Below are 15,898 nucleotides of genomic sequence, written 5' to 3'. Positions count from 1 at the left end.
AGGCTATGGTAAAGTCTTTTTATTTGAAGAGTAAGCCTTTATTATGGAGTATGCTCTGGGCATATTTCACAATAATTACTTCCCCCTGTCAGAATCACAGGGGATCTTTCTCAGATCTTTACTGTGAGAACCTAGTGGAGTTCCTGGAGGTAAACACTGAAATATAGGGATCCCTCTAAAACTGTGGCCTCTAGGAGCTTCTCACTCTCATGTAAATACGAACTCAGCCTCCAGCAATGTGTCAAAATTATTATTTAAGTGTTCTTTTTTTTTTTTAAGATTTTTATTTATTTGACAGAGAGAGAGAAACAGCGAGAGAGGGAACTTCCACGAGCAGGGGGAGCGGGAGAGGGAGAAGCAGGCTCCCCACTGAGCTCAATCCCAGGGCTCATGACCCAAGGTGAAGGCAGACGCCCAACAACTGAGCCACCCAGGCTCCCCTATTTAAGTGTTCTTAACCATTTGTGATTCCAGTGGCTTCTGCTCCAAATGAGCAGATCTTGGTTATCTTTTCAGATTTTGAATTGGTAGTTTGTTCTGTAATTGACTATTCTAATGTGTCACAGAAAGTCTTTGATTTTCATTTTGTTCATTTTTTGTTGTTGTTATAACAGTGGAAATGACAGTTTCTAAGCTCTTTACTTGTCAGGGTTAAAACCAGAAGTCCTACAATTGATTTTTATATATTTATCTGGTATTTTACAACTTTGCTAAATTTACCTTTTAGTTCTAGTTAGCCTTTTTGTAGAATCCATTTAATTTTCTACATAGACAGGTCATCTGCAGATAAAGATAGTTTTACGTGTTCAGTCTGCATGATTTTTTTTCTTTCTATTTCTTGCCTTATTGCATTGGCTAGAACATCCAGTACAATGTTGAATAGAAATGATGAAGTGGACGTCCTTGTCTTGTTCCACATTGTAAGGGGAAGCATTTAGATTCTCAATAGTTAGTATGATATTAGCTGTATGTTTTTTGTAGATGTTTCTTTCAGGTTGAAGAAGTTTCCTTTTATTCCTAGATTACTGAGACTTTTTTTTTTTCAGGAATAGATGTGTTTTGTCAAATCAGTCAGGGTATGTTATACTTTCTATAGATTTCTGGTGTCAGTTAATGCTTTCTTTAAGATATTTACATTTATTTTTATAATTGAGATTGGCCAATAACTTGCTTTTCTTGGGCTTCTTAAAATCAGATTTTGGTATCAATGTCATGTAAACCTTATAATAATCTCAATTCATTTAGTCTTCTTTTATTACCTGGAAGAGTTGGCATAATATTGAAGTTTTAGTACTTAACCAATGAAGCCTTTTGGGTCCAACTTTTTTTTGGGGGGGGGGAGTTTTTATTTTGTTTAATGGATAAAGGAACTATTAGAAATTTCTTATGCCATTCAGTTTATATATTTTAAGGCATTTGTTCATTTTCTTTAAATTTTAAAACATTTAGGATAATGTTTACAATATTCTATGAGCATTTTTTTTTAAAGATTTTATTTATTTATTTGAGAGAGAGAGAATGAGAGAGAACACATGAGAGGGGGGAGGGTCAGAGGGAGAAGCAGACTCCCTGCCAAGCAGGGAGCCCGATGCGGGACTCGATCCAGGGACTCCAGGATCATGACCTGAGCCGAAGGCAGTCGCTTAACCAACTGAGCCACCCAGGTGCCCTCTATGAGCATTTTAATGTCTGTAGAATCTGTAGTGATTTCCTCTTTTTTAGTCTGTTGTTATTAGTCTTTTCAAAGGACCAACATTTTGTTTTGGAGTTCCTCATTAAGTTTTGTTCTTTATTACTTCCTTCTCTTTTCTTTAGATTTATTTTTATTTTTTTTCAAATTTCTTCAGATGAATGCTTATATTATTACTTTTCAGGCTTTTTTTTTTTTTTCTCATATAAACAAGTTTCCCTCAAAATATTTACTTGAATGTATTCTACAAGTTTTGTTATGTACTTCTTATAAAATATTTTATCATTTTCATCATTACTTCTTACTTGATCTATTGGTATTTATTAGTGTAATTTTAAGTATCCAAAAACATAATGAATTTTCACTTATCTTTTTGATTGACTTTTTGCTAATTACATTATTTGCAGAACATACTAGATTTCAAATTTTTGAAATGTGTTGCCCTCTACTTTTAGGATCAGTTTTTGATAATTATCTGTGTATACTTGAGAAATTTATTAATTTTGAAATAGTTTTTATATTTGTCCCTTAGTTCAGATTTGTAATCATGTTATTCAGATATATTACATATTTGTACTAAATTTTATATCTTATTTACAGGGATTTCATTGAAAGAGTTGTCTAAACTTCTGGCTCCAGCGTCTTACGTTTTGCTCTCTTTTAAACCCACTGTAATCTGCCTTTTTCTCCTACCATTTTATGAAAACTTTTTTTCAAGGTAATATTTACTTTCATGTTGCTCAATTCAGTGGTCAGTCCTCAGTCTTCATTTTATTTGACCTATCAGCACCATTTGACAAAGATGATCAGTTGTGCTTTTTCTCTACTCCTTTAAATATTTTATTTGGCTTCTGAGGTACCATGCTCATTTGATTTTCTTTTTCATCTCCTTGGATGTCCTTCTCAGGCTCTTCTGCTAGTTCCGCCTCATCTCCATGATCTGTAAATGTTGGAGTGACCCTCAGCTCAGTCCTTAGACCACTTCTTTTCTTGTGTACTCATCCCTCAATGAACTCATCCAGTCTCATGTATTTACTCTTGACTCTTAAATGTATATCTGTAGCATGGACTTTTTTCTTGAACTCCAGAGTTGAATGTCCAGCCACTTCCTTTTCATCTTCACTGGGATGCCTAATAGACAACATTTTCAAACCTGAGTTCTGCTATCCACTACCCTTCACCCACCAACACACATTAATCTGCTTTTTCAATCTTCCCATCTCAGTAAATGGAAAGTCTATTCATGCAGTTCTTGGCCTGAAACCTTGAGTAATTGTGATTTCATATATCGATATCCAATGCAGTTTGTTTTGTCTTCAAAATGTACTCAAAAGCAGAGCATTTCTCACCACCTCTGTTGTAACCTTGCTGGTATTGAAGGATATTTTTGCTAGGTAGAGAATTCTAAAGGTTGGGAATTATTTTTAACACTTTGATAATATCTTTCCACTGTCTTTGACTTACATTATTTATGCTGAGGAGTCAGCTGTCAGTTTATTTTTTATAGATCAATATCTTATACTTTATAATATATTCATATCATAGGTTTCATAGTTACATGTACAAAAGGCAAGGAGTTACAGAGAATCTAATCAGAAGCTACATAATCCAACTACATTCAGGATAGTTAAAATACTGTTCCTGTTTTCTGTTTTGTCAGTTGATGAGAAAATTATAAGTTTTGTCCCAGGTGTGAACACTCACTAGAAATTGAGTCCTGAGCACAGTTCAGCACATATCTGTTTTTCTGTATCTCTAAACTGAAGTTCCATAGTGTTCCAAGCCAAATCAGCCAAAAAGAAATTAATGCATTTCTGTTTGGGTTTCACTGCTAATGAAGAAGAAATTCCCCAGTGTTTCAAAACCAGTACTCATTATCTGTGTTCCTATACTGCTTAAATGAACTTTCCTTTCAAACAGGTATATTTTAGTAGCAGAAGTTATTCTGTTTGGGTTTCTATGTCAGACAACAATAGTAAAAAGCTAGAGTATTTTCAGAACATTTTCTAGAAGTAGATTTAAAAAAAAAAATCTGTGTATCTGCATCTGTTTATCAAACATCTCTAGGCCCAAGAAGAATTTTCCATATAGTTGAATGATGGATAGAGCTATCTGTTAATAAAAAGTTAGTTTGGGTCTTTGTGTCCAGTGATTCCAAGACTGTTTCAGTTTGAGTCTGGGTATTTGAGACTAAAAAGATTTCAGTATTAAAATCTATTGTAGACATGATATTCTCTGTTGAAAATCCAAAAGAATCAACAAAAAATCTAGAACTAATAAGCAGTTACTACAAGGTTGCAGGATATGTTGTTAATATACAAAATCAATTGCTTTTTTTTATACTAGCAATGAAGAAGTAGAATTTAAAATTGAAAACACAGTACAATTTATATTAGTACCCCCCAAAATGAAATACTTAAGTATAAATCTAACAAATTATGTATAAGATCTGTATGAGAAAAAGTACAAAACTGGTGAAAGAAATCAAAGAGGAACTAAATAAACTGAAAAATATTCTAGGGGTGCCTGGGTTAGCTCAGTTGGTTAAGCATCCTACTCTTGATTTTGGCATGGGTCATGATCTCAGGGTCATGAGATCAGGCCCTGATTGGGCTCTGTGCTCAGCAGGGAGTCTGCTTGAGGATTCTCTCTCCCTCTCCCTCTGCCCCTCTCCCCTCTCTCAAATAAATAAATCTTTTTAAAAAAGAAAGACTCAGTGATGACAGATGACATTGTCAGCCAATCCCCATGCAGGAGTGAGGACATGTCCTGCAAATCCCGTGGCATTCTTTGATGTCAGCACTGGCGGCCAGAAGTTGGCCGCATGAAGATGGAGCTCTTTGTGGACGTTGTGGCCAAGACGGCCGAGAATTTTAGACAGTTCTTCACTGGAGAATTCAGAAAAGGTGGGGTTCTGATACGATACAAAGGGAGCACCTTCCACAGGGTCATAAAGGATTTCATGATTCAGGGTGGGGATTTTGTTAATGGAGATGGTACTGGAGTTGCCAGTATTTACCGGGGGCCATTTGCAGATGAAAGTTTTAAACTGAGACACTCAGCTCCAGGCCTGCTTTCCATGGCAAACAGTGGTCCCAGTACAAATGGCTGCCAGTTCTTCATCACCTGCTCTAAATGTGATTGGCTGGATGGAAAGCACGTAGTGTTTGGAAAAATCATTGATGGACTTATAGTGATGCGAAAGATTGAGAATGTTCCCACAGGCTTCAACAATAAGCCCAAGCTGCCTGTGGTGATCTCACAGTGTGGGGAGGTCTACGTAGTCCAGAGCAAGACTGATCAAACCTTCACCTCTCTGCCATTGTAGGCCTTCCCTTGCTCTGGGTGGCGCTCTTGAGTAAGATAATCCGGATTGGCCCCTGTGTTTGCTTCCCTGCCTGATGCGGCCCTTTTTGATCAGGAGACTTTGGAAATGTCACAGATTCAGAACCCAAGATTTTCTGTTTAAGTTTTCAACTGTAAATAAAGTTTTGTTTTGTTTTGGTAAAAAAGAAAAAGAAAAAAAAATTCTATGTTCATGGATAGGAAAACATAATATTTTCAGATGTCCATTCTTCTCAACTTGATCTATAGATTCAGTAAGTTCTAGTCAAAATCACAGCAAGTTATTTGTGGATATCAATGAACAGATTTTAAAGTTTATATGGGGAGGCAAAAGAATAGGCAACAGAATATTGAAGAAAAACTAAGTTGGAGCACTGACAGTACTTGACTTCAAGACTCACTATAAAGCTACAGTAATCAAGACAGTGTGGTGTTGGTAAAAGAATAGACAAATAGCAATGGCACAGAATAGAAAGCCCAGAAATAGACCCACATAAATATAGTCAACTGATCTTTGACAAAGGAGCAAAGGCAATAAAGTAGAGCAGAGACAGTCTTTTCCACAAATGGTACTGAAACAACTAGATATCCACATGCCAAAAAAAAAATTGCAACACAGATATCACACCTTCAAATTAACTCAAAATTGATCATATTCCTAAATGTAAAATGCAAAACTGTAAAACCTCTAGAAGATAACAGGAGAAAACCTAGATGACCTTCAGTATGTTGATAACTTTTTAGGTATAACAGCAAAGGCACAATCCACACAAGAAATAATTGATTAACTGTACTTCATTAAAAATAAAGACTTCTGCTCTGCAAAAGACAATGTCAAGAATATGAGAAGCCAAGCCACAGACTGGGAGAAAATATTTGCAAAAGACACAGCTGATAACTGTTATCTAAAACATACAAAGAACTCTAAAAACTCAACAATAAGAAAACAAACAACCCAATTAAAAAATGGGCCAAAGACCTTAGCAGACTTCCACAAAGAAGATATATAGATGGCAAATAAGCATATGAAAAGATGCTCTACACCATAGGTCATCAGGGAAATGCAAATTAAAACAACAGTGAGATACCATTACATACCTATTAGAATGGACAAAATCTGAATCACTGACGACAAATGCTGGTGAGGATGTGGGCCAACAGGAACTCTTATTCATTGCTGGTGGGAATTCAAAATGGTACAGCCACTTTTATTAGACAGTTTGGCAGTTTCTACAAAGCCAAACACACTCTTACCATATAGCGCTCTGTTGTATTTACTCAAAGTAGTTGAAATCTTATGTGCACACAAAAACCTGCACACGATGTTTATAGCAGCTTTAATCATAATTGCCCAAGCTTGGAAGCAAGCAAAAATCTCTTCTAGGACTCTGGGCATTTGAGAGAAAAAAAAGTAGGTTGTTTAGAGTTCTAAATATATCTTAGAGGAGTTGTAAGAGTCTTTTTTGACATCAGTGTTAAAAGAGTCTGCAAAAGAAGCTACCAGCTTTATTTCTAAAGTTTCTATTGCTTAAATGTCTGTTTTAGGTGTGGTTTATTGGTCAGTGATTTAAAGGTCTGATTTGAGAACTTCTGATTATGTGTGTAGTTTTCTATTTTGTTTTTTTAATAGATAGATCCCTGTGTTGTGCAGGGGGATATGGCTATTTTGGAAAGCATATGGCTGCAATGCAATTTAACAGCATAAGAATAGCCACAGTGTGCACTGGAAGGTTTTGCACAATCCTGTATCTTTCAGGACTCATCATTGTCATGTGAATTGATAGGCTTATTACATTTATGCTTCTGATTTTAGCATGCATTTTTTAAAGATTTTTTAGAAGTAATTTCTGCACCCAATGTGGGGCTTGAACCCACAACCTTGATGAGATCAAGAGTTGCATGCTCCACTGACCAAGCCAGTCAGGCACCCCTTAGTATGCATTTTTAAATGCTGCTTTACAAGAAAAAAAGCTAAGAAAATAATTTGTCAACGCATATGAAAAGATTCTTCATTTAGACTACAGTGGAATTTCACTATATTTTCAAAAAATTTTCTTATTATACTCACAAATGTGGTTTTCCCAGGATGAGGCTTATCCATTGCACTCCAGATGTAGGAAAGTCGACTGCATAATTTGTGGTAGTGGGCGACACTGTGTTCATGCTTTCCCCTGGTTTTTCGTTGTTGAAGATTTCAGTTATTTATGGTTTTGATAGTGTTTTTTCTATTTTTTTTCACGGTAGATTCTCTTGGTGTGTATATACTGGAGGGGGTTTTGTTTTTATTATTTAGGTTGTGGTGGGGTATTTGTGATAACCTGGTTTAGGAGCTTTCTGTGGGTGTTGTGTCAAGAGTACTTTATGTTTGGGATGCCTGGGTGGCTCAGTTGGTTAAGCATCTGCCTTCAGCTCAGGTCATGATTTCAGGGTCCTGGGATCGAGTCCCACATCCAGCTCCTTGCTCGGCAGCGAGCCTGCTGCTCCCCCTGCGTGTGCACTCTTTCTCTGACAAATAAAATAAAATCTTAAAAAAAAAAGAAAAGTAAATGGCTATTGCTCATATAATACTTTTCAGCCAGAAAATGGTGATTTGGAGGGCTGTTTTATAGGACTGAAAAATATTAAAGATTAAGTGTAAGTGAAAAAAAAATCACGATTCAATTTTGAATTTATAGTATGGTAACTTTAAAATATATATTGTGAAAAAATACTGAATGTGAACACCAAAATGCTCATAGTAGCTTTTTATCGAGAACTTTTTACCCTTTATTCTCCAAACTTCCTTTAATGTACTTTTATAAAGAAAATATTAAAAAGAAAAAATGTATATTACAGTCCTTACCAGTTTTTAGATTTAAATACACTAAAAAGTTGATAAAGCATAAAAATTTCAGAATTAGTTTTAATATTAAAATGTTTACAGACTTTTATATGAAAATACAGAAAAAGATCTTTCTGATACTCAGCGACATCTTGCTAAGAAAAAGTATGAGCTACAGCTTACTCAGGAGAAAATTATGTGCTTGGATGAAAAAATTGGTGAGTTTTTTCCCCCTGATAAATAAATATATATATTTTAAAGTCTGGTAGAAAAACATGTTTTCTTCTCTTCAGTTATAACATAGATAAACTTGGAAATAGACCCATAAATTAAAAGTTTATCAGTCAAGAATCATGGGAAAATGTGTTTTTTCTTTGATAGTAAAATTTTTTACTTATATTTAGGACCATAAATACTTAGATATGGCTTCATATTTTTCAGTGAAGAAATAGCTAAACAAAGCAATGACACTTTGTAAATTTGTCATGATCCCGTATAAATTTACAACTGTTCGTACTACATTGTGGCTTGTCCATAGTGTTGTGATGAAACATGGTACATGTCTGTATATTATTTTGATGGAAAGTGTACATATATTTGTATGCTATCACTTGGGTTCATAGAGAAAATTGTTTTTATAAAGTGTCCTATTTATGTTTCTTACCAGTGATCTCTATGAAAATGTGGTCATAACTTAGTCTTCTTATAACTGTAAAGTAAAATTTTGGTCAGGACTATTAAAAAGCCCTTTTTGAAATGGGGAATATTTTTTAACATTTTCTGTTTTGTAGTTAAAAAATGTCTGGCATAAACAATTAGGCGAGTAGAAGTGCTTTTTATTAAGATAGGAAATATTACAAGAGAACTATAGAAGGGGAATATTAAAGAACTCATTTTTGGATATTTTAAGTCTAAATAAAAATCTAAGGTAAGCAATTAAATAGATAAGTTTTTATCTCAGAAGAGAAATCTAAGCTAAAGATAAACATCTGGGACACATCAGCCTATAAATGATATTTTAAAACCATGAAATTGCCTAGGGAAAATATAGAGAATGAGAAGAGGATCCTGGACTCAGTAAGAAGAAGCCAAAGAAGTAGGAAGAAAACCCAGAAGTGAGTGTTATTTTGGGAGGCAAGAGAGCAAAATATTTTAAAAAGGAGGGTATGATCAATTGTCAGATATCTTTGAGAAGCAAAATAAGATGAGGATGAAAAATATTGATTGGATTTGGCACATTGGAGGTTTTGGTAAAATTGACAAAAAAAAGTGTGAATGGAGTGTTGGATGTGGAAGATGGGTTATAGGTTGAGAAATGATTAGGAGGTGAGGAGGTAGGGACAGGAGAGAATAGAAGTCTCTTAAGCTTAGCAATTAACAGAAGCAGAAAAATGGTATGGTAGCTTGAGTGGGATGTAAGGTTGAGGTTGTTTTTTTTAAAGCCAGGAGACCCTAGAGGTGTTTTAGAGTTTTAAAATGTATTTATTGTATGCCAATGGGAATGAACTCAAATATCAGAATACCAAAACATGTGGTTTGCCTTAAAGACAGTACTCTCTGGAAAAGGGACATGATGTATTTTCAAGTACTGTATAGATCATCCTCTGGGCATATGGTTTTACCTCTCTTAACACTGCTCTGGATGACTGTTGGCAAGGATTTACCTAGAGGTCTGGTGTAACAGAGCTTCCCTCGTAGAGCTCTATCAAAGTTTCTCAAACTTTGGTGTGTGTCAGAATCACTTGGAGAGCTACTAAACATTACTGGAGCTAGGCTCCTTGAAGTAAGATATGGCCAAGGCTTTTTGTATCTTTACTAATTCCTCAAGTGGTTCTCAAACTTTGTCATGCATTAGAATCACATGGGTGGGGTGCTTGTGAAAACATAAATTGCTCTGCCCACTCAGAATTTCTGATTCAGAATTTCTGATGTGGGACCTCAGATTTTATATTTCTGACAAGTTCCCAGATGATGCTGATGGTGCTGGATGAAAAACCAGAATTTGAAAACCACTGTTCGATACCAGTCAGTCAGGCCTTCAACACTGACATTGGCTTGTCAGTGTTACCACAAATCAAATCAGACTTTGTGGGATTTTCTTTCCCGCTAGGAATTTTTATAACCCTACTTTAGAAAAATCAGAATATCAGGAGACATTTGACTCTGAAGATGACCTAATTAAATATTATATTAAGATCTTTTAGTTACCAACTTATATGCAATGGTGATTCTAGGCTAGAGGGTGGGGAAATTAGAGGGTGAGTGGTCAAAATAAGTGGAATATTAAAACAAACTGTGACCTCTCTCCCTCTAATTTCCCCACCACACATGTAAATCTACTTTGCGAACTTGTGATATAGAGCTTTCCTTTGCTGTTCTAATTTAAATGTGTTAATTGTGCTTTTACATTTATGAGTCAGAATTTCATGATTCACCTCAGTTTTTAATCACTAACAACAAAAGCCATTTTTTATTTGGGATACAGTACTTATTTTTAGTCATTGAACACAATATAGGAGAGTTTACTTTGAAAAGTATTTCAATCTGCTTGAATTGGAAAAAAAAATATCTTGCTTAAAACAATGCCTTTATGATTACATATTTAGATAATTTTACCAGGCAAAGTATTGCCCAGAGAGAAGAAATCAGCATTCTTGGTGCAACCCTCAACGATCTGGCTAAAGAAAAGGAATGCCTGCAAGCATGTTTGGATAAAAAATCTGAGAATATTGCATCCCTTGGAGAGAGTTTGGCAATGAAAGTATGTTCTTAGAACTGTGGTTTAAAAGAAATGTTTGAACTTGAATCTGAATAAAATAATAGGATTTTCTCAAACTTTTTTTTCTAGAGAGTTAAAACTGTAGAATCTGATTTGGAAATATTTCAAGATAGTCTTGGGAACTATGTGTTCAAGTCTACTAGCTAATATTTTTAAATTGATTTTCTCTCATAAATTTGTGATTAACATTCATGACAATAACTAATTCAAATATCCAAATGTGAAGCATGGTAATAAAGCAGTGAGACTGATTTCTTTTTAAAAGAACACCAGAGCTTATATTTTCAGGCAGCCACCCTAGGAAGCAATATGTCCATTAACACTGCCTTTTGTAATTGTGCTCAAAATTAGGAGCATATTTTTGCATCATCCTCAGCCTTTGAGAATAGATCATATGTAGCTGGTGAGTAAAGACGGATGATAATCTCCATCCCACATTTTTTGTTGTTCAAACAATGCTAACACAGGTGTTGCCAAAAAGGCAGGGAAATACTGATACTTTTCTATTTCATAAACCAATTCTGAAGACAGTTCCTAAACTGTTTTCCACAAATGATTTAAGCAAAGTCAGCATCATTGGAATAAGGTCTTTTCCCTCTCTAAGGGATCTAATTCATTTATCCATCCATCCATCCATGCATTCAACAAACATTTATTGACATGTACCAGGTATAATGTTAGAAACTGAGGATGAGTGGGTATGCCTTCCATAAGGCTACAGTATAATTGGGAGAAAGATAAATTAAGATGTGATCATGATGCAATGTGCTAAGTGCCATAGCAATATGTACACAATGTGCAAATGGAGTTAGGTAGAAACATACCTAATTCAGCCCTGGGGTTGGATTAGGGGAGGAGAAAGATCTAAAGAGCCTTCCAGGAAGTGATGGTGCCTGGACTGCCCTGTGATGACTAGGAATAGCAAGGACAAGATCAGGACAAAGGGAAGAGTCAGAGAAAGGGTGATCCAGACAGGTAAAGCAGCTTCTATGAAAGCCCAGTGGCTTTTATAAGAGAATTTGAAGAGAGGTCAGTATGGGAACAGGGCTGGGGGCAAAAGATGAGATGGGATGGTTAAGCAACAAATCATAGAAATACATGTAATATTTAGACTCTATCATCATGAATATAGAGGATCATTGAAATAATGTAAATGATATGTCACAATTAGATCTTTATGTTGAAACAAATATTCTGGCACTTGTTAGTCTGTGTAAAGGATGGACTATAGGGAAATGAGAATAGTGACAAGGATACCAGCTACAAGTAAAATGATAAGAATTTTATTAGGATAATGGTAGTATCTGTAAGAGAAATATATCTTTTAAGGAAGATTGACAAGATGTGCTTTCTGACTTAGGAACTACATGAATAGTTCCTATGCGTGAACTAGGAAACAAATAAAACAGGCTTAGGACGATTATTGACATGTCTTTGGAACACACAGTTGAAATATTCATAGGCTCTTGGATTTTTAAGTTTGGAGAGAAAGTTGAAGTGAAGTTAATAGATTTGGGAATCATGAGCACAACTGAAATCTTGCTATCCAAGTTCATGAGATAGTAAATTTTGGTTTATTTGTTGAAAAGGCTGACTCATTATAATTATGCCTTAATATTTTTGGTATTTTCTGGGTTTTGGGGAGAGTGGAGTTTTACTTCTGGTTTTATTCAGAACACTTTTTGAAAGTTTGATACAATTTTCTTTAAAAACACTAACTCTTAGAAACAAATTATTTAGAAATTTCTGAATCATTTTCCTCTGCTGTTTCTAATATTTCATGTTTCTTCAATTCTGCTAACTTGCCAACATTATTTTTTTCTTCACAAGGAATATTGAGTTGCAAGTCCATTTCAAAATCAAGAACTTCATATAAGATCATGAATGTAAAAAAAAAAAATCATGAATGTAAACACATCCATCCTCGGAAGGGAAAATAACTTTTTAAAACAGTGTTAGACATTCAAAAGGGAGATATTCTCTACAATGATATTTCAGAGCTGAATTTATAAATACCCTTCAGTAAAAAGCAGTAATTTTACAGTCTAATCTGGTGATTACATAAACAGATTACTATGGAAAAAGCCTGCATTATAGTGCATAAGGGGAAATTTTTTCTGGTAATCATAGTTTTAAAACATGTTTTACTAGTTGCTACCAATTAAAGTTAGAAAACTTGATAGCAAGTTCACATACTTTTGAATAATAAGAGACAGAACTATTTGTATAACATTTTAGTTTGTTCCTTTTTTCTAAGTAGATTTACGACCAGCCTTTTCACATTGAATTTTTTAATAATTAACTTGAGTCTGTGTCTCTGGATAAGCATATTGAGGTTGTACAAGGAATATTAAATTGATAATGATGGCATAGATTTCAACAGTTTGGGAAATGATGGTATTAGGGTCATATTAACAGAAAAATAGGGTAAGAGGATATATTATTAGATTTTACCCAGTAATTTTATTGTCCGGATGCTTTACAATAGTCTCAGAGAATCTTATTTTCAATATAAATTTCTTCTGATAAAGGAAGTCCTATATAGACTTACAAACCATATTTAAAGTTTAACCAAGTAATGGCTTTCAGAAACACTAGAAGTTCAGTTAGTTTTTTAGAATTTATATAGAAATGTATTAAGTTATATTTCAAAACCTTGTGTAAATATTCCATTTTAAGCAGTATTTTCTCTTTATTGGCTTGTGCTTTTTAAAGGGGTTTAACTGCTTTGCTAATATGTATTTTAACTATACTCTGATATCCATTACTGCCAGATGTGGACTCTGCACCATTTTACCAGAAAGCAGAATGGGAAACTGGAGCTAAAAATAGCTCAAGAGAAGCACATGAATAAAGGAAGATCACACACACACACACACACACACACCCCTAACTGTCTCTAAATAACAGGAACAGAACTGGTTGGGAAGTAGGGGTTTTGCTTTTCAGCTTGCTACTTGGTAGCAAGGATTTGAAAATTCAAAGGGCAAGTGAAAATTCAAAGGGCAAATGAAATGTAGTTCTTTAGTGAAAGAATAATTTTCCTACTTTTTTTTTTTAGGTCTAATGTAGCCCTAAGTATCTGTGTATAGTTATCTGTAACTAGTTCAGGATCAATGAGAGTTTTAAAAGGAGGAGGTATAGAGATGGTATTGATGGCATTAAGATAGTCACACCTTGAGCCTTAACTGATTTCATTAATTCTCCCTTACCACAGCTTTGAAAAGGGAGAATGTCAGTAGTTTTTTATATCTTTGCTCTAGGCCTAATGCTTATCTCTTTATTAGCTCAGACCTAAAATTAATAGTATACTTTTATAAGTAATTCAGTTGGAATAGCTTTTTGAAGATGATGTTGATGACTAATATAAATAACTTACTTGATCAAAGTTATTATTGCTCAGAACTTAAATTAGTGTTACGTGATTCACTTTCCTGGGTTTTACAACATGGAGAAGTGAGGAGGTGAATCAGTTCTGTTCCCAGAATACTACACTTCAATGCCAAACCACTGGTTTGCCAACAAAAACAGGGTGCTTATGGGGTCTTTGTGTTGCTGGGCAACTACACAAAACATTTTAACAAAGTATTTACTATATTGATCTCATATCAATGCACATAAGTGTAGTCTTTAATAAGCATAATCTTGTTTTTATCCAGTACAAATACACTGACATATATGCTTTAGTTTTTAAAGTGTAGAAAAGAAGAAGAGAATGTAAATGTTTAAAACCAAATGGGAATCAAAAAGGGAGGATTTCTTTTTGTTCATTTAGTTTTAAGAGAAATTGTTTAAAATAATTTTTTATTTAATACATTATTTTTCAAGGAAAAGACCATTTCAGGCATGAAGAATATCATTGCTGAGATGGAACAGGCATCAAGGTAAACCAATCACTCAACAAAATTTGAGCACTTACTGGGGGCAAAGTACTATGTTAGGTATAAAGATAGTAGTAGACAAGGGGCTTAGTGTTACATATGAGGTGATAACTTTCTAATATTGAAAGGAGGCATAAGTCTGTCTAGGGAAGTAAAAGAAAATATGGTGTTAGCCAAGTAAAGGTAAAAAGAATAGTAAACCACAGATCATGTTCAAGAGCCTCTTGAGTGGCAAGTAGGTGAGTGTGTTGGAACCCAAAATGTAAGAGAAGTGGTGGAAGGAAGGGCTAACTAGGCAGAGGCCTGTGGTGTAGAAAAATGAGTCTTGATTTTATCTTTTGGACAATAAGAAATCATTTTTTAAAAATTGGGGAGATTTTTGTGTTAGAAAGATTACCCAGGCCAAAGAGATGATGATAGATTAGGGCAGATGAGTTGAGAGACAGAGGAGTGAGGTGCTTGTGAGGGGAAGAATCTAGGAGAATGCTAGGTTTTTGGCTGGGGATGAATACTGGACAATATAAAAGTATGTGGAAACACTTGATTTTCCTCTGAATTTGAAGAGCCTTTGAGACTTTCTTGTAAATATGTCTAGTAATCAGTTAAATATGAGTTTGGAGTATTAAGGAAGAGGCTGAGGTAGAGATAAGATTTCAGACTCTTCTGAAGATGGGGCTGGGAGCCATGCTATGAATAGGATTTTCTGAGAGAAGGGGTAGAGTGAGAAGAATCAAGAGAGGCTGAGAGTTAAGCCCTGAGAACCATTAATTTTTAAGAGGACAGAGGACAGAGAATGAGGAACCTGCAAAGAAGACTAAGCTATAGCAGCTAGAGGTAAGATGAAGTCTTTCTTATACTTGAACATCAGAAGTTTTGAAATACTTAGCAAATCATTGACTATTATATATATTTAGCATCCCTTTTTATAGTGAAATGTGGGCAACACAGAGAAACTCCAATGAACTGTATTTAAATTTTAAATGTGTTTAAAATGTCAAATGTTCTCATGCTAAACTGTCCATCTTCTGTCTTATGAGAATTTGTTACTCTGTTTTTGGTAAAATGTCTCTTCTTATGTACTATCTGATTTGTGGAATAGACAGTCTACTGAAGCCCTAATTATGTGTGAACAAGACATTTCCAGAATGCGTCGGCAATTGGATGAAACAAATGATGAGCTGGCTCAGATTGCCAGGGAAAGAGATATCTTGGCTCATGAGAATGACAATCTCCAAGAACAGTTTTCTAAAGCTAAACAAGAAAACCAGGTATACTTTTACCTAGAATCTTTTTTTCCTCCAAGAAAATTTTTTGTTTTATTCTGAGACACAGTCCTCATTTCATTTTGTAGAAGAGCTCAGGCTTTGGGATCAGCCATTTTT

The 15,898-nt window shown here is 34.8% G+C and overlaps 1 protein-coding gene across 1 annotated transcript in view; it reads left to right on the top strand.

Moving 5' to 3' along the window:
- Positions 1–15,898, top strand: part of TSGA10 (testis specific 10) — a 155,235-nt gene that overhangs the window by 47,866 nt on the left and 91,471 nt on the right. The window contains exons 10-13 of the mRNA XM_021701183.2: positions 7,959–8,074; positions 10,463–10,617; positions 14,464–14,519; positions 15,616–15,784. Coding sequence (XP_021556858.1) covers positions 7,959–8,074; positions 10,463–10,617; positions 14,464–14,519; positions 15,616–15,784 — 496 coding nt within the window. The remainder of the gene's footprint in view (positions 1–7,958; positions 8,075–10,462; positions 10,618–14,463; positions 14,520–15,615; positions 15,785–15,898) is intronic.

The sequence above is a fragment of the Neomonachus schauinslandi genome, chromosome 10 (genome assembly GCF_002201575.2).
Source record: "Neomonachus schauinslandi chromosome 10, ASM220157v2, whole genome shotgun sequence".
NCBI lineage: Eukaryota > Metazoa > Chordata > Mammalia > Carnivora > Phocidae > Neomonachus > Neomonachus schauinslandi.
The sequence above is the reverse complement of the archived record's forward strand: the minus strand, read 5'-3'. Positions and strand labels throughout refer to the sequence as shown.